Here is an 18,873-nt window from a genome sequence, read left to right on the forward strand (position 1 = left end):
AAGCAAGAGAGAGAGAGCCAGTTTACTGGAGAGGATGGGGACAAATAGAGAATGCTCTGGGCAGAAAGAAAGAGTGGTGGGGAATGAAGAACAGCGAGAATGGAGAGCGAGTGCGAGGAATGGGAGGGCAGAGAGCAGAAGGTAAAGGGAAAAAAGAGTGCAGGATAGGAGGCGTGTGTGTGTGAGACGGGAAAGCAGAGTTTGGATTGTGGTACAGAGATTTAAGAGAGTGGAGGAGGAGAAGATAGAGTGGAGCGCCGGTAGGATAGGAAGAGAAAACACGTGAAGGGACGTAAGGATGGTGGATAGATCTGGGAGCTGGGGAGAGAACATTGCAGGAAATGGGGAGGGAATGTCAGGGGCTTGGGGAGAGTACACTAGTTGGGATGCAAGTTAGATGGAGGAACAGCATAAGGGTGTAAGGTGCGGAAACTAGATGAGGAAGGGGTAGAATACGGGGTGGGACAGAGGAAAAGTCAGGGTGATAAGGAGGAGGCCAGAAGGATGGGAATGCAGTGCCAGGACGGGGAGAGGGGGAAAACGCAGGGGTCGGTGCCTGGGAAGGCAAAGGAAAATGAAGGGTGAGGGAAGAGAGCTTTTCGGACAGGGGTGGCAGGGCTGGCAGGGATGGCAGGGAAGGGCAACTCATTGACAGCTGCGTCACGTGGAGACGCTGCCGTAAACGCGACGTTTATTTCCCTTCACGACAGCGTGACAAGCAAATTTAGTGAACGACGCTGCCGTAAAGGATACGGGTAAGCTCATTCCTAGCGGAGGGGTATCAATTGGCATTGTTTGACCCGGCAGAAGCCGTATAGGATATCTTTGGCTGCAGTCACTCTGGATACTTGTTTGATTACCGAGCTCGTTGTGCAGCTGGATCGCTGACCGTGGCTGCGTGTTTTCGTTGATGAGTGTAGTGGGTGCACTGGGAGCAGACGTCCCTGTGCGGGGGGCGGCCGAGCGCGGGGCACAGAAACACCACGATGGCGGCCATGGATCGGGAGATGATTCTCGCCGACTTCCAGGTACGTCTGGGGCTTGTAACGTTCCTTCACGCGTTCCCTCTTACCAACTGTGAATGCAGGGGGAACTTTAGTGTGTGTTTTCAGCTGAACGATAGATGTCACCGACTGGTTACCTAGTTGTCATGTAAATAATTGCCCACATGTTCGCACCCGAAGGTAATATCTGAGATGAGCCCGGCTCCCTTCTCTCTTTCTGACTATGTATCCTCACGTGAACTGCGCAGATGATGGGGTATTGTTTCTCACTGTCTGTCTTGTTCCATGACAAGGTTTATAGAAATGAGCCTATTTGCTTACAATCTTTATTTTTCCACAATCCACTGAACAAACTAATTTATTAATGCAAAGTTGCAGGCATCAGGAATATATAGGCGAAAGAATCGTGTGCAGCCTTGTTGTAAATGACCACGTTAAAGACCAATAATACGACGAGAAGCTTGCAATTTTACGCGTGTTTGGAGGGGATTTGGTGGCCGAAGTTAGGAACGGGACCACAGCTGGGGGAGGTGGTGGGGTCTTGTTAGGAGCAGGGGACCACGGATGGGGTGGTGGGTGTCTTGATAGGAGCAAGGTACTGCTGGAGGTGGGGATGGGAGTACTGTTAGGAGCTGGTAACCATGGCTAGTGGGGGGGGGGGTGGTGTCATGTTAGGAGTAGGGAACCACAGGTGGTGGTAAGGGTCATATTAGGAGTAGAAAACCATGGCTGGTGGTTGGGCTTTGCTTGGAGTAGGGGACCTCAGCTGGTGGCGGGGGTCTTGTGGGGGAGCAGGGGACTGTGGCTCGTGGATGCGTGGTGGTGGTTAGGGGGCAGGGGATGAGATTGTTGTGGAGGAGTTTGGGAGTTGCTATTGGATGAAGTTTGATTAAGTACTGAATGGGTCAGTGGAGATATGGGATGATTGGTGAGTGGACAAGTGACAGGCTGTGAGGAATGTTAGTCCTATGGGATAAGTGCATGTGGAAAGTTGGGAGCGGAGTCGATGGCGGAGAGCAGACGTGGAGACTGGCACTATACAAGGCAAGTGGAAGGGGTAGGTTGGGTCTGGGGATAGGATCAGAGAGGGAGAAAGGAGAAGGAATGGGATCCTTGGATGATGGGGTGAGAGTATGGGATGAGGCATTCACCAAAATGTTATAGACCAAAATGCAGGGTGATTAGATTTGACTTTGATGTTTTGCTAAATACGCATATTTGGTGCAATTCTTCCATTGTAGGTTTATGTTTCAATCTTGCGAGTTTGACCATAACATTATAAGCCACAGCAGTAGAATTAGGCCATTTGACCTATTGAATCTGCTCTGTGGTTTAATCATGGCTGATCCAATATTCCTCTCGGCTCCAATCTCCTGTCTTCTCCCTGTATCCCTTCTTGCCCTGACCAATCAAGAATCTATCAAAGTCTGCCTTAGATATACATACAGACTTGGCCCTCCACAGCTGCCTGTGGCAACGAACCCCACAAATACACCACTCCCTGGCTAAAGAAATTCCTCCTCATCTCTATCCTAAAAGATGCCCTTTTATTCTGAGGCTGTGTCCTCTGGTCTTAGACTCTCCCACCATAGGAAACATCCTCACCACATCCACTCTATTGAGACCTTTCAACATTCTTTAGCCTTCAATGAGGTCACCCCTAATTCTGAATTCCAGTGAATACAGGCCCAGAGCCATCATTCACTCATCACGTGAGAAGCCGTTCAAACCTGGAATAATTTTCGACAACCTCCTTTTAATCCTGTCCAGTTTCAGCACATTCTTTCTAAGATGAGGGGCCCAAAACCGCTCACAATACTCTAAGTGAGGCCTCATCAGTGCTTTATAAAGTCTAAACATTACATCCTTGCTTTTATATTCTGTCTTGAAATGAGTGCTAACATTACATTTTTTCTTCACCACAGACTCAACCAGCAAACTAGCCTTTAGGAAATCCTGTACAAGAGCTCCCAAGTTCCCTTGCGCCTCGGTATTTTTGTACTTTCCATTTAGAAAATAGTCAAGCCTTTCATTTATTCTATCAAAGTGCATGAATATACACTTCCCAACACTATATTCCATCTACCACTTTGCCCATTCTCTTTATACATCTAACTCCTTTTGTAGCCTCAAAACTATCTGCCCCTCCACCTATCTTTTATCGTCTGCAAACTTTGCAACAAAACCGTCAATTCCATCACCCAAATCATCGAGATGTAAAATAAAAAATAATTGTTCACAATACAGACCCTTGTGTAACACCACTAGTCACTGGCAGCCAACCAGAAAAGGCTCCCTTTATTCCCACTCTTTGCTTCCTGCCATTCAGCCACTGCTTTGTCCCTGCTAGAATCTTCCCTGTAATACCATGGGTTTGTAGTTTGTTAGGCAGCCTCGTGTGGCACTTTGTTAATGGCCTTTGGAAAATCCAAATGCACAACATCAAACGATTCTCCTTTGTCTATCCTGCTTATTATTTCTTCGAAGAATTCCAACTGATTTGTCAGGCAAGATTTTCCCTTGAGGAAACCATGCTGCCAACAGCCTCTTTATCTTGTGCCTGCAAGTACCCTGAAACCACATCCTTGGGTTTGAATGTAAATTGTTTACAAGTAGTATCAATTTATTTAAATAAGTAAATATCAGAAATGAAATCTTAAAATATTTTTGATTTCAGCAAAACATAATTGTGAGAAAATAACAGCATTGCTGAATTATTGGCAATATTCAAAGAATATCATAATCAATTTAAACACACACAGGAACTTAGCAGGTAAAGCAGCATCTATGGAAGAGAGTAAACAGCTGAGGTTTTGGGCTGACACCTTCTTCAGGATTGTTTACTCTTTTCCATAGTTACTGCCTAGCCTGTTGAGTTTCTCCAGCATTTTGTGTCTATTGCCTTGGATATCCAGCATCTGCAGATTTTCTCCGGTTTATCATAATTCATTGATCCTTTAACCTTTCAGTGTATTAGTCAATCTGCCTTTTGATCATCAGAGGAGAGACAGCAATGTGATCATCATTTCCTGTGGTTACATAGAAGTTAGAGAAATTTGCAGTTAATGAACTAAGTTACTTTTACTGAGCTAATTGCTGGTGATTGTTTTCAGGATGTTGAAGGAGAGGTAGATACAGTTCGTGATTAATTGAACCAGCATTCATCACAAAGAGAAAATGCACCTCCTAGTGGTCACCTTTTGAAAGTATTTTGGCAATGGCATGGCTTTAGTCAATTATTTTATTCGAGAGCATTTTTAAACATTATTAAATTATGGAGTCAAAATAACTATTTTTCAACAAATGGTTTTGTCATCTGAACTGTTGCTTTGTGATTGTGTCATTTGGATGCCCTCTTAAAATGTGGAAATATGTCACGTTTGTATGTCCAAGTAAATGAAATCTGTGAAATGATGTAGCTAATTCTTTTGTGCCATGTGCAATTTGATCCCTGGCTCTAAAAAGGTTCAAGTTATAAAAGCTGCTTAACAAGGTAAGAGTCCATGGTATTACAGGAAGGATACTAGCAAGAATAGAGGATTGGCTGATTGGCAGTAGGCAAAGAGTGAGAATAAAGGACATCTTTTGTGGTTGGCTGTCAGTGACTAGTGGTGTTCTGCAGGGGCAGTGCTGGGACCTCTTCTTTTCATGTTGTATGTCAGTGAGTTAGATGATGGAATTGATGGCTTTATGGCCAAGTTTGTGCACAATACAAAGACAGGTAGGAGGGCTGGCAGTGTAGAGGAAGCAGGGAGTCTGCAGAAGGTCAGACAGATTAGGAGAATGGGTGTAGAAGTGGCAGATCGAATATCATGTAGGGATGTGCATGGACGTGAATAAAGGCGTAAGAGAATTCTCTAAACGGGGTGAACATTTTAAAAATCAGGGCTTGGGAGTCCTTGTGCAGGATTCCCTAAAGGTTAACTTGCTGGTTGAATTGGTGGTAAGGTAGTCAAATACAATGTTGGCGTTGATTTCAAGAGGACTAGAAGGTACAAGCAAGGTTATAATGCTGCGGCTTTATAAGGCGTTGGTCAGACCGCATGGAGTATTGTGAGCAGTTTTGGGCTCCTTCTCTAAGAAAATATATGGTGGCATTGGAGAGGGTCCAGAGGAGGTTCACAAGAATGATTCTGGGAATGAAAGGGTTGACATTTGAGGAACATTTTTTGGCTCTGGGCTTGTACTTGCTGGAGTTTAGAAGAATGAAGGGGGGATCTCACTGAAACCTATTGAATATTGAAAGGCTAAAATGGAGTTGATGTGGAGAGGATGTTTCCTGCTGTTGGGGAGTCTAGGACCAGAACAGAGGGATGTTCATTTAGAACAGATATGAGGAGGAATTTCTTTAGCATGAGTGTTGTGAATCTGTGGAATTCATTGCCACAGGTGGCAATGGAGGCCAAGTCATCAGATATATTTAAAGCAGAGGTTGATAGGTTCTTGATTTGTCAGGTCATCAAGTTCACAGGGAGAAGGCAAGATAATGAGGTTGAGAGAGTTAATAAATCAGCAGTGATGGAATGACAGAGTATTGGTCAATTGGGCTAATTCTGTTCTTGTGTCTTATGGTCTTGTAAATGTAATGACCAGAGAATTCTAGAGTTTTGCAAATTAAAATACTTTGGTTCTCATTTGTGCTGAGTAACAACAATCTGACGTAATAGGCAACACAATACTGGCGGAACTCCGAGTCAGGTAATATTCATGGAGGGCACTAAACAGTCTGCATTTTGGCTGAGACCCTTCAGGATTGAAAATGAAGGGGGCAGAAGCAAGAATATTGAGGTGAGAGGAATGAAATGAGCTGGGAGGGGATAGATGGAAGAAATACAAAGAAGTAGGAATCTAGTAGGAGAGGACAGTGGGTCATGGAAGAGAGGGAAGCAAGTGGGGAACCAGAGTGAGGTGATGACGACATATCAGAATGGGAATGGGAAGTCAAATTGAAATGGGTGGCCACTGGGAGATCCTACCTTTTGTGGCAAACAGAGTTTAGGTGCTCGATTAAGCGGTCCTCCAGTCTTCATCGGGTATCAGCGATATAGATGAGGCCATACTGGATGCAATAGATGACCCCTGATAGACTCGTATATGAAATATGACCTCACCTTGAAGTATTATTTGGGTCCCTGAACAGTGATGAAGGAGGAATGTAAAATGACACACTTGCAGGGATAAGTGCCAGGAGGGAGATCAGTGGGAAGGGACAGATGGACAAGGGAGTCATATAGAGAGCAATCCTTACAGAAAGCAGAGAGGGAATGAAAGGGAAAGTTTAGATTGAAAATTAACACAAACAACAACACTCAGTTAGTCCTGAGGAAGGGTCTCTGCCTGAAACGTCGACTGCACCTCTTCCTAGAGATGCTGCCTGGCCTGCTGCGTTCACCAGCAACTTTGATGTGTGTAGATTGAAAATTAAGTTCAGTAAGGTTGCAAGGAAAGTAAGGGTCAGGGTATTGAAAGAAAGTGTGATAGAAAAATTGATAGAGTTGTAATTTTCACACTGAAGTTTCATTTTTAGCCAGTAATAAAAATGGAATAAAGAAGCAGCAATCTATTTCAATTGTGTAGGCCAGGAAGGATACAATGAAGAATGAGTAGATCTTGATGTGGGACAGGGTACAAGCAGGACTGGAGTACTTCAGTTTGGGGTGATAGATATAGGTCAGACAAATTAGTGGATATTTTTGGAGGAATGAGCACAGATGGGCCATATTGTGGTTGTACTATTAAATATGCAAAAATATGGTTAGGCATATTTCTGAGAAAAAAAAATTACAGAATCTGTTTTCACTTTGAGTTAGATTTAGTTCGGTATTAATTGATTTTGGTTCAGATAGAGATGTGGGTTATGACTTATCCAAGTAAGTTTTGATTGTTTTTCATTCTCAAAGAAGGACAAATGTATATGAACCACAACATGAATGGAGAATGAAGTGATAAATTTAGCAGCCACCAATTTTATTTACCTGCATATTGTTAACATAGAAATATATTCCTAAGTGATTCTTGAAGGTTTGAAGTTGTTTATATAAAAAAAACATGTAAAATCAACTGGTCTCAGTGAACTTAAAACATTACTTTTATTTTGGTAATTGATAATATGAGCATTTAATGTATTCAGTAAAAATCCGATAACTTTAAAATATGCGTTGATGAAGATTTGAGCATGTTTTAGTAAAATTTACCCATGGTGCATTGATATTGGATAAGTTTTGAGACGAGGCAAGAAGTCTACAAAGGGATAAAAATAAGGAAGGAGTGGACAAGTAATGGCAGATGCAGTATAATGTGAGAAGATAGGTTATCCATTTTGGAAAGAAGGCTGGAAAAGTGAAGTTATGTTTAAACTTAAGAATGCTACTGTGCAGAGGGATTGGGCTGTCCTATGTGAATTTAGCATTCAATTACTGCTAGAAATTAAAAAGGATATTGGCCGTTTTTTGCATATGGGAGAGGATAAGATGAAATTTTGGCTATCTTGGAAGGAATATATTCATATCAGAGGTGTTTCAGAGAAGATTCGCTTTTTTTTTCCCTGGGAAGAAAGGGTTGGCGAGTGAGGAAAGACTGAGTTTGCTGAGGGCTAGATCTGTGGCATGGTGTCAGCATTCAACACCATCATACCCTCAATACCAATCAACAAGCTTTAAAATCTGGGTCTCTGTACCTCCTTCTGCAACTGGATCCTTGACTTCCTCATCAGGAGACCACAGTCAGTGTGGATCAGAAATAACATCTCCTTTTTGCTGACAGTCGACTCCCATGCATCTCAAGGATGCATGCTTGGCTCACTGTTCTACTTCCTCTGCATCCATGACTGTGTGTCTAGGCACAGCTCAAGTGCTATCTTTAAATTTGCCAATGACACAACTGTTGTTGGCAGAATCTCAGATGGTGGCAAGGAGGCCTGTAGGAGTGAGATAGATCAGCTGTTTAAGTGGTGTCACAATAATAACAACAACCTTGCACTCAATGTCAGTAAAATCAAGGAATTGATTGTGGGCTTCAGGAAGAGGAAATTGAGGGAGCACACACCAGTCATCATTGAGGTATCAGCAATAGAAAGGCTGAGCTGTTTCAAGTTCCTGGGTGTCAGCATCTCTGAGGATCTATCCTGGGCCCAACATATTGATGCAATTACAGAAAAGGCCCTCCAGCAGCTACATTTCATTAGGAGTTGGAGGTGCTTTGGTACGTTACCAAAGATTCTGGCAAATTTCTTTAGGTGTTCAATGGAGAGCATTCCAACTGGTTACATCACTATCTGATATGGAGGGGCCACTGCACAGGATGAAGGTTGCAGACTCAGCCACGTCCATCATGGGCACTAGTCTCCCCAGCACTGAGGAAATCTTCAAAAGACTATGCCTCAAAAAGGCAGTATCCACCATTAAGAACCTCCATCACCCAGGACATTCCCTCTGCTTGCCACCATCAGGGAGGAGGTACACACACTCAACATTGCAGGAACAGCTTTTTTCCCCCTCCAGTGATACTAAACCTGATTCTGATTCTGAATCTGTCCCCATTGGGGTTTAGAAGAATGACACTGAAGCGATGCACAAGGTGCTGAGAGGATACAAGGTATATGCTGAGAAGATATTTTCCTTTAAGGAGGAACGCTAGAACCAGGGGAAACTCTGTTGGAGGAAGATGTTGCCAAATTGGGATGGAGATAATGATTTATTCTCTCTTAACTGCATGAATCATTGAAATTCTACCTCAAAACTCTAGTGTAATCATTTAATATCTGTCTAATTGGGATACACTGGGATCAGTACATTTTAGCCCAATTAAACAACTGTCCCAATTAGCTAAAGTTTCATGGAAATGGTTAATAAGGTATTTTTAAAAAAAAGTCAAACTTAGCAAATTATGTATTTAAATACAATGCAGAACAAGTTAGAACAATGCCAATACTACTGCAATACTATAAAACTGTATTAGATCCTCACAGTTAACAACAGAGGAATTCAACCAATGTATGCTGACGTGTTCTTTAGCACAGATACCTGGTGCCTAATGAATTGCCTTCATACAATGCTTTTAACAGTTGCATCCTTCAAATCTTCAGTATCGTTGTAACATTCAAGATGATTGTCGATACCTTCAAATTCTTTGTAGTCCTTAACTTGTTAAGGTAGTGAAATTGTTTAATTTTCACTCCCATCTGTTTCAGGTATCTCCAAGCTGAAAACTGAGATGGTTGAAGATATGAATAAATCACAAGCCATTCTTTAACTGCTCTTTATTAAAACAGCTCTCATTTGCTCTGTCATTCACTAAGAACATGGTTGACCCGGCATTAGCTTCAGCTCCACTCTGTCTGTTTCCCATAAACCACAAGTTGTATTGACATCAGCAGTCTTACGTCAATGGATTCCAGTTAGCTGGGCCATTGATTAATTGGGGCAGCCACTTATATGGGACAATTCTACAAGAACAAAGGCTAATTGAGAATCTAGCCGGGACTCCTTTCATTTATTTGGGACACCATTCCGCTTAATTGGGATGGGAGACTGTTTACCGAGCAGTTTCTAACTAGCGTCAGTGCATGCCCTTGTATGGTCATTACGCACTATTATATGATTAGAGCCAATAGTCTTTAAATACTATCAGTTGCATGTGCTTTTGTTTTAAAAAAGAGGGCAGCAATTTTTGTCACTGATAGTTGGTGAGAAATGAACAGTAAGACAATTCATAACTGTTTTGCTTACTGTAGCTTCAATCATTCAGGCTTGGAGATGCCAGAAATGGCTGGGAATGAAGCAATTTCATTACTTCAACAAGTTAGGAACTATGCAGAAATTTAAGATATTAACAATCATCTTGAATATTACAATTAAAATGAAGATTTGAAGGTTGCAATTATCAAAAGTTGAATGAAGGCAGTCCCATATCTACCCTTATCTGTGTGATTTTGTTCATTTATAGTCAATAAAAAGAACATGGCAGCATACACTCAGCTCTCACCCGTGGCTGCAAACAGCTGTTTGCCTGCGATAGCAGGCAGATCCTGGTACATTCCTTCAGCAGGTGGGCTAATAAACCAGCTGAGGGGAGCCATCTGGCTTTATGCTTTGGTTAGATAGGGGCACGCCTATCTGTCCTAGCATACAAAGTCAGCTCCAGTGGACTGGGCAGATAAAATCTATAGTGATATTCATTGACCAGGAAGATGATTCTGCATTGCTCTGTGGAGAGCAAGGGCATGACGAGGCACGGAAGAAGCATGGTCACTCACTGCAACCAAGGAAAATCCCAGTATGATGGCGTTCGTATCGCTGGACCTGGACCTCTGAGGTCGAGAGAGTGGAATAGCCCCAGTACAATGATGTTTCCACTTTAAAAATTGCCGCACAGGTTTCCTGCCATCATTGGATATGATGGACAGCCACCAAGCCAGCTATTAGGACCTATTGCAGTTTTATAGTACTGTAGTAGTATTGACAGTGTTCTAGTTTGTTCTGTGTTTCATTTAAATACATAATTTGTTTCTCAGTTAAAGGGTAGTTTGTGTTCTTTTTATATCTTTTGAGCTATTCCCATGAAACCGCCTAATTGGGGCAGCTACTTAATTGGGCAAAAAATGTACTGAATCTGATGTGTCTCAATTACCTCGAATTCACTGTATGTGCAGGGTTACATTGAAGTAAGTTTTGGATTAAATGTCTTTGGTGGACTTGAATCCAAAATCCTTTGACTCTGAAGGATTGTTATTATCTCAACTATGGTGGAAAACAAATTGGAGATTTTTGAATGGGGCTCTTTGAATGATCAAAATCCATTCTGAATGGGATCACTATTTATTATGGTCTTTTGCGAGAAGTTTGCATAGGCTGTCAAATATGATTGTTTTATAGCGTTACTTAGTTTCCTAGTGTAATAGCCCTTTGTACTTTGTTTTGTACTTTGTTAAATTGAAGCATTTTCTTGAATAATATATTTTGGTATAAGTTGTGCATTGCAAAGTTAATATTTGCTCGGTGTGAACATTTGAACAGCTTTCTTGTAAAACTTTTGTCTTCGCAGGCATGCACTGGAATTGAAAATATTGATGAAGCTATTACATTGCTTGAGCAAAATAATTGGGATTTAGTGGTAAGTTGTAAAATTTAATGGAAGAGTATTTTATTTTGATAAAGGTTTTTCTGAAAATCTTTTAGTTATGTACATGCATTTTGAATCTTTTGATAATGTATTGCACTGTCAGCTGTATCACTCAATTGTTCAAACATTGCTGAAACTGACACTTTATAGTAACACACGGAAAATGCTGGAAGAACTCAACAGGGCAGGCAGCATCTATGGAAAAAAGAACAGTCGACGTTTGGGGCCGAAACCCTTTGGCAGGACAGGACTGACATTTTATAAGTAGTTTTGATTATTTGGTGGTTTCTTCCCCACTCTCATTGGTATCATTCCAGTGAACTTTTAGCTGTACTTCCTCTTGCAAGTATGTCTTTCCTTGGGTAGGTTGACTAAACCAATATATGATATTCTATGGAAAAGAGTACAGCCGACATTTCAGACCGAGACCCTTCACCAGGATGGGAGAAAAAAGGTGAGGATCAGAGTTAGGAGGTGGTGGGAGGGGAGGTTTCTTCCTCTCCTCCTTCCCCCTCCCCCCACCCACCACCTCCAGTCCTGCTGAAGGCTCTCGACCTGAAAAGTTAACTGTACTCTTTTCCATATATGTTGCCTAGCCTGCTGAGTTCCTCCAGCGTTTTGTGTGTCTTGCTTAGATTTCCAGCATCTGCAGATTTTCTCATGTCTGTGACACGATATTCTATGTGTGATCTCAACCATGGCCCATTATTACTGCAACAAGATATCTTTTACTCTTTTACTCAAATTGTTTGCTGTGAAAACCAACATAAGTTTGTTTCGTCACAAAATGCTTTTCTGCTTTTTCACCAAAGGGATGGTTTCACATGCAGATAGAAGTAATTGTATTTCCAGCTTTTAATATCTGCAAATTAGATTATGAGGACACGCAGTCCTCTTTTATTGTCATTTAGTAATGCATGCATTAAGAAATGATAGTGTTTCTCCAGAATGATATCAGAGAAACACAAGACAAACTGACTGAAAAACTGATTAAAAACCACATAAGTATAACGTATAGTTACAACAGTGCAAAGCAATACCGTAATTTGATAAAGAACAGACCATGGGCACGGTAAAAAGTCTCAAACTCTCTCGAAAGTCCCATCATCTCATGCAGGCAGTGAACCACCAGCGCCGCAAACTTGCTGATGCAGCATCCTGGAAGCACCCGACCACAGTCTGACTCTGAGTTTGTACGAAAACTCCGAGCCTCTGACCAGCTCTCCAGCACTGAGCACTATCTCTGCCAAGCACTTTGACCTCGGCCCCGGCAGTAGTCAAAGCTGAGGATTTGGGGCCTTCCCCTCCGGAGATTCTCGATTGCACAGCGGCAGCGAAGCGGGCATTTCAGAAGTTTCTCTAGGGGTTCCTCCGTGCTTCTCATGGCTGTCTCCATCAAATCAGGATTGTGCAAGGCCCCTAGTTAACACACACAAATGTTACCTGTTTTACATGTTTGCTTACATATCCAACTCCTACCTGATCATGGGTGCCTAGACCCTCTTGCCGGTCTTTGACTATAAACTTTGGGATTGAAGTAGATCTTTCAATTAATTTCAGTACATGCCATTTTTCATGATTTTCTTTTTAATTGTAAGTCCCTTTATCAACCTAACCTATCAACCGTCCTATACAATCCATAATCCTTTTTTCTTAAATCTATGTGCTGTGACGAGAATACACATAAAATTAAGATGTTTGCTGGCCTGGGTTAGCATCAGTGACATCAGCAGTTGGTCTGCCACCTGTCCTCAGGGGAGGGAGAGATAAGGAACAATGAAGCAGCATGTGGAGATGTTAATGAAGGAGCCATCAGTCTGGGTATTGCCAAGATCAGCTCCCCCTTTGAACCTTGAACTGTTTGAAGTGATGGACAGGCGATCTGAAGATGTGTAATGAAGGGACGAGAGAGAGAGAGAGAGAGAGAGAGAGAGAGAGATATGGATGGATGGATGGAGCAGCTCTCCCCTTTGAACCCTGAACTGTTTGAAGTGATGGACAGGCGATACCCCAGCAGGGGGATAAAAAGGGACAGGTTCGCTAAGGCAGGACACACACGACACCCAAGGTAACGAGACCCTGGAAGCGGTGCGCCTCTCACGAGTCGGTGGGAAGTACCGGACAACGCACAGGGTGGAAAGGTACGATCAGCGGGAACCCGGTGTGTGTCCACCCTCGCTTGGGTGCCGGGTTCACTGCAGAGGATCGACCGCATCTGGAGGAGGGGTCACAGTCGGTGACCTCAGGTGACATCACCAAGGACCTGCCCGGAAGCTGTTTGTGAGCCATATCGCTGGTCTATGAGTGGAAGCCGTGTCTGAATGATCAGTCGTTCCCGTTCTATCTCTCTCTCTCCCCACGTTGTCCATCGCCATGGCAATGATTACTGCGAACTGAACTAAATTGGACTGAACTTTTGTGTCACTTTGAAATTTGGTCATTTACCCCTAGACAACGATAGAGCTTGATTGATGCTGTTATCTTAATTCTGTGCACATGTGTGTTTATCATTGCTGAACTGTTGCATTTATTATCCTTTTGATTACTGTGTTGCTTGTTTCTTTAATAAAACTTTCTTAGTTCTAGTAATCCAGACTCCAACTGAGTGATCCATTTCTGCTGGTTTGGCAACCCAGTTACGGGGTACGTAACATAAATGGGGGCTCGTCCGGGATTTTGAACGCTAAATTTGGGACGGAGTAAATTGGTTGGGTTAAAATTCCCGAAAGAAAGAAAAGACAAACAGCAGAAATGGAGGCTGAGGAATTTATAAAGGCGCCGACCTTGGAGGCATTAGAGGATGCCAGGGAATCGGAATTGGTAGCTGTGGCCAAACGGTTGAATCTTGCTAAGGTGAAGTCGACAATGAGGAGAGAGGAGATACACAGAGCTATTGTAGAGCACTATGTATCTAAGGGTGTGTTTCCCCAAGGTGAGCTGGGAGTGGTGTCTATTGAAAAACCTGCTGGAGACGCGGTACAGGTACAGCTTGAAAGACTGAGACTCGAGCACGAGTTCCGAGAGCGAGAAGAGAAGGAGAGAGAGGTAGAAAGACAAGAGAGAGAAAGACAGTTGGAGAGAGAGGAGAAAGAGAGGGACAGACAGTTGGAGAGAGAGGAGAAAGAGAGGGACAGACAGTTGGAGAGAGAGGAGAAACAGAGGGAAAGGGAATTCGAATTGGAGAAGTTAAGGTTAAGGGCAGAGCAGGGGCTCGTGCCGAACCAAGGTGTAGGGTTCTGGGCGACCCAGGAGGTTAGGCTGGTTTCCCCATTTGACGATACCGACGTGGATCGGTACTTTCTCCACTTCGAAAAAGTGGCTATAAGTCAGGGCTGGCCGAGGGATAAGTGGGTTGTCTTACTTCAGAGTGTACTGAAAGGGAAAGCCCAAGAAGCTTACACCGCTTTGTCCGCGGAAGATGCCCAGAGGTATGAGGTGGTAAAAGAGGCCATCCTCAGGATTTATGAGTTGGTCCCGGAGGCGTACCGGCAGAGGTTCCGGAATGCGAGGAAGCAGTGGGACCGCACGTATTTGGAGTTTGCCCGTGAGATGCAGACATATTGTGAGCGTTGGTGCGCCTCGAAGGGGGTAGAGGGGGATTATGACAGACTGCTACTGCTGATCCTGATTGAGCAGTTTAAAGGTTGTGTCCCTGAGGGTATGAGACCCTACCTCGATGAGAAAGAGGCAGCCACGTTAGCCGCAACTGCTAAGTTAGCGGATGAGTATGCGTTGACGCATAAAATGAAGTTTGCCCCGAGTAAAGGCTACCAGAAGGGTAGTCAGGACGGCGGGGAGAGTCCGCCGGAAAAGTCAGAAAGTAAGCCAGGGACTAGTGAGAAGGATAAGGTAGACCGGGAGCAGTCTGGCAGGAAGTTTCCTGGGGTCGTCTGTTATAATTGTGGGAAAGCCGGACACTTTGCGTCCAGGTGCTTTGCCCCAAGGAAGGAGATGGGGAAAGGAAAAGCGGAAATTTTGAATGGCTGTATCGAGCTGTTAAGCGAACCGCTAGGGACGGTCAGGTCTGCCAAAATTCAGGAAGGGCGCGAGAGGTTTATCTCGGCTGGATTGGTGTCAGTGAAAGAGGGGTTAAAACCAGTTCCAGTGCGGATCTGGAGAGACACGGGAGCGTGTCAGTCACTGATACTGAAGAGTGTATTAGAGTTTAGCTCAGAGACCCAGACTGGGGAGGTAGAGGTCAAAGGTGTTGGGGAAGGGACAGAGTCAGTCCCTTTGCACCAGATACATTTACAAAGCAACCTGGTCTCTGGACTAGTCACGATCGGGGTGAGGTCCGAATTTTCGATGAAAGGCGTGGAAGTCTTGCTCGGTAATGACATCGCCGGGGGAATCGTGTTCCCAGTCGTGAGATTGACAGGTTGGCCTGCCAGCAGTGAGGCCCTGCCCATGGACTCACAGGTTCATCATGGGGCTGCGGTAGTGAATTTAACTGCGGTGGTAAATTTAGCTGAAACGTTTCTGCCAACCTTGTACGAGAAGAGGGTAGAAAATGGAAAGAAAGTGTAGTGAGACAAGAGGCAGTGAGGGAGCTGGGACAGACGTAGCAGTAGCCAGGAAAGAATTTGTGCAGACGCACGAGCGAGACGAGGGGCTGATGAACACAGAGGTGTGTATTGGCAATTTAATACGGCTGTCTGAAGCCAGCTTGATAGTGAATCTTGAAAAAAATGAATTCGGCCACACGAGGGTCACTTACCTGGGAATTGTGGTGACACGGGCAGCTGGCCGCGATGCAAGCTACAGTGCAGGCTATCGCTGACCTCCCAACCCCGACAGACAAGAGGGCCCTCAGAAGGCTCTTGGAGATGGTGGGGTACTGTAGGAAGTTTTGCAATAACTCTGCGGTCACTACCCCTCCCCCTCCTACTAAGCCCTTGCGAGAGAAAACTGAGTCGGAATGGGACGACCCTTGTTATTTTGGTCCGGGACAAAACCAAATGAGAGGTTACATTGATCGAAATTCATGAGTGTTTTTGGCCACTATGAAGTTTGCTGAGTTGGAGCCTGGTCTAAGGGATTATTAATAACACATGTAAAAGGAACAGAAAATATGATGACTGTCTGTCAAGGTGTTGACAACTTCAAATTCTCAGTATTAGCCAAATAGCTGATAAAGATGTATATTTGTGTGTATCAAATAATGTATTCATGTTTGTAATTTTTACCTCCCGGTAAAAATCCTTAAAGGGGGGAAGTGTGCCGAGAATACACATAAAATTAAGATGTTTGCTGGCCTGGGTTAGCATCAGTGACATCAGCAGTTGGTCTGCCACCTGTCCACAGGGGAGGGAGAGATAAGGAACAATGAAGCAGCATGTGGAGATGTTAATGAAGGAGCCATCAGTCTGGGTATTGCCAAGATCGGCTCCCCCTTTGAACCTTGAACTGTTTGAAGTGATGGACAGACGATCTGAAGATGTGTAATGAAGGGGAGAGAGAGAGAGAGATATGGATGGATGGAGCAGTTCCCCCTTTGAACCCTGAACTGTTTGAAGTGATGGACAGGCGATACCCCAGCAGGGGGATAAAAAGGGACAGGTTCGCTAAGGCAGGACACACACGACACCCGAGGTAACGAGACCCTGGAAGCGGTGCGCCTCTCACAAGTCGGTGAGAAGCTCTTGGACGGCTGATCGGGGGATCAGCCTTAAACGCACAGGGTGGAAAGGTACGATCAGCGGGAACCCGGTGTGTGTCCACCCTCGCTTGGGTGCCAGGTTCACTGCAGAGGATCGACCACATCTGGAGGAGGGGTCACATTCGGTGATCTCAGGTGACATCACCAAGGACCTGCCCGGAAGCTGCTTGTGAGCCATATCGCCGGTCTGTGAGTGGAAGCCGTATCTGAATGATCAGTCGTTCCCGTTCTATCTCTCTCTCTCCCCATGTTGTCCATCGCCATGGCAACGATTACTGCGAACTGAACTAAATTGGACTGAACTTTTGTGTCACTTTGAAATTTGGTCATTTACCCCTAGACAACGATAGAGCTTGATTGATGCTGTTATCTTAATTCTGTGCACGTGTGTTTATCATTGCTGAACTGTTGCATTTATTATCCTTTCGATTACTGCGTTGCTTGTTTCTTTAATAAAACTTTCTTAGTTCTAGTAATCCAGACTCCAACTGAGTGATCCATTTCTGCTGGTTTGGCAACCCAGTTACGGGGTACGTAACAGTGCCTATCTAAGAATGTCTTAAATTTCCCTATTGTATCGGCTCTACCAGCACCCCTGCCAGTGTATTCCAAGCGCTAATCACTCTATTCTTTTAAAAAAACCTTTGACATCTCCCCTGAACTTTCCTCCAGTCACCTTAAGGGAATGTCCTCAAGTATTGCCCATTGCTGCCTTGGGGAAAAAGGCACTGGCTGTACACTCTATGCCTCCCATAATCTTATACACCTCTGTCAAGTCAGCTTTCATCCTCCACTTCGAAGAGAAAAGCCCTCGCATGCTCAACTTTTCCTCATAAGACATGGTCTTTAATCCAGGCAGCATCCTGGTAAATCTCCTCTGTGATTTCTCTGAAGCTTCTAAATGTTTCCTCTAATGAGGCGACCAGAATTTAACACAATACTGCAAGTGTGGTCTCTTACAGAGTTGCATTTAACCTCATGACTCTTGAACTTGCTGTCCCAATTATTGAAGGCCAGCACACCACAGGTTGCCTTAAACACCTTATCAATTTGCATATCAGCTTTGAGAGATCTGTGGACTTGGACACTTTGTTTCTCTACACTGCTAAGAATCCTGCCATTAACCTTGTACTCAGCTTTCCTGTTCAAACCTGAAATTCATTCAGTAGCCTCTCATGAAGGATGTTCTTGAAAGTCCCTGGAAACTAAATAAGAACAGACGGGGTTGCTACTCCTGCTGTTGACAGTTATGGCTGTAGCTGTGGATGCATGATTACTGATGTTTTATAGAACCATACAGCTTGTCCTTTCCAACCTTTGAGACCCTTCTGTGTTTGTTCCATTGCTTGCTACTTGTTCCATAGACTTCTTTCAAGTCAGTATATCAATATGCATAATAAGAGTCAAACTATTAACCAAGCTAAACAGTATATCAATAATAATAATAAAAATGTTTTTTTTGGAAAAACTTTTTTTTTGGAAAAAAGAACCCCTGTTAACTAAAACAAAAAAAACCTGCTAACAAAAAAAAATGAGGAAAAAAAAGACCTATTTGGAGCACAAACCCGGAGCTATACGCCATACAGGCTTCCATAAAAAAAGACATCAATCCGCCAACCAAATCCATTTACCCAAGAATCAGAAGGGGACCATCTTAATTAACTCAAATCAGATGGTAGTAGTGGGCAAAAGAGCCCCACCTTTTCTCAAAGTCAAATCAAGGATCAAAAGCTTGACTTCTGATTTTTCTTTCCAAACTAAGACATAGCATCACCTGAGAGATCCATTGTATCAAAGTGGGAGCAGAAGCATCTTTCTGTTTTAATAAAATAGCCCTTCTAGCCAATAATGTAATAAATGCAATTATGTGTTGGTCTGATATAGAAATGCCATCAATATATTTTGGAATTATACCGAAAAAAAACTGTCAATTTATTAGGTTGTAAATTCATTTTTAAAGCTTTAGAAATTGTAGAAAAAGTAGATTTCCAAAACTGCTTCAATACAGAACACGACCAAAACATATGTGTCAATGTAGCTATCTCAGTTTTACATCTATCACACTGACTATTAACATTAGGAAATATTTTA

General features: G+C 43.5%; 1 protein-coding gene across 2 annotated transcripts in view; it reads left to right on the top strand.

The window, feature by feature from the left end:
* Positions 1-755: 755 nt before the first annotated feature.
* The window catches only part of faf1 (Fas (TNFRSF6) associated factor 1), a 368,750-nt gene continuing 350,632 nt past the window's right edge, over positions 756-18,873 (top strand). For both annotated transcript variants that reach the window (XM_072273767.1, XM_072273768.1), the window contains exons 1-2: positions 756-1,028; positions 11,046-11,114. In XM_072273767.1, coding sequence (XP_072129868.1) covers positions 987-1,028; positions 11,046-11,114 — 111 coding nt within the window. In that variant the 5' untranslated portion in view covers positions 756-986. The remainder of the gene's footprint in view (positions 1,029-11,045; positions 11,115-18,873) is intronic.

This window comes from Mobula birostris, chromosome 12 (assembly GCF_030028105.1).
Source record: "Mobula birostris isolate sMobBir1 chromosome 12, sMobBir1.hap1, whole genome shotgun sequence".
NCBI lineage: Eukaryota > Metazoa > Chordata > Chondrichthyes > Myliobatiformes > Myliobatidae > Mobula > Mobula birostris.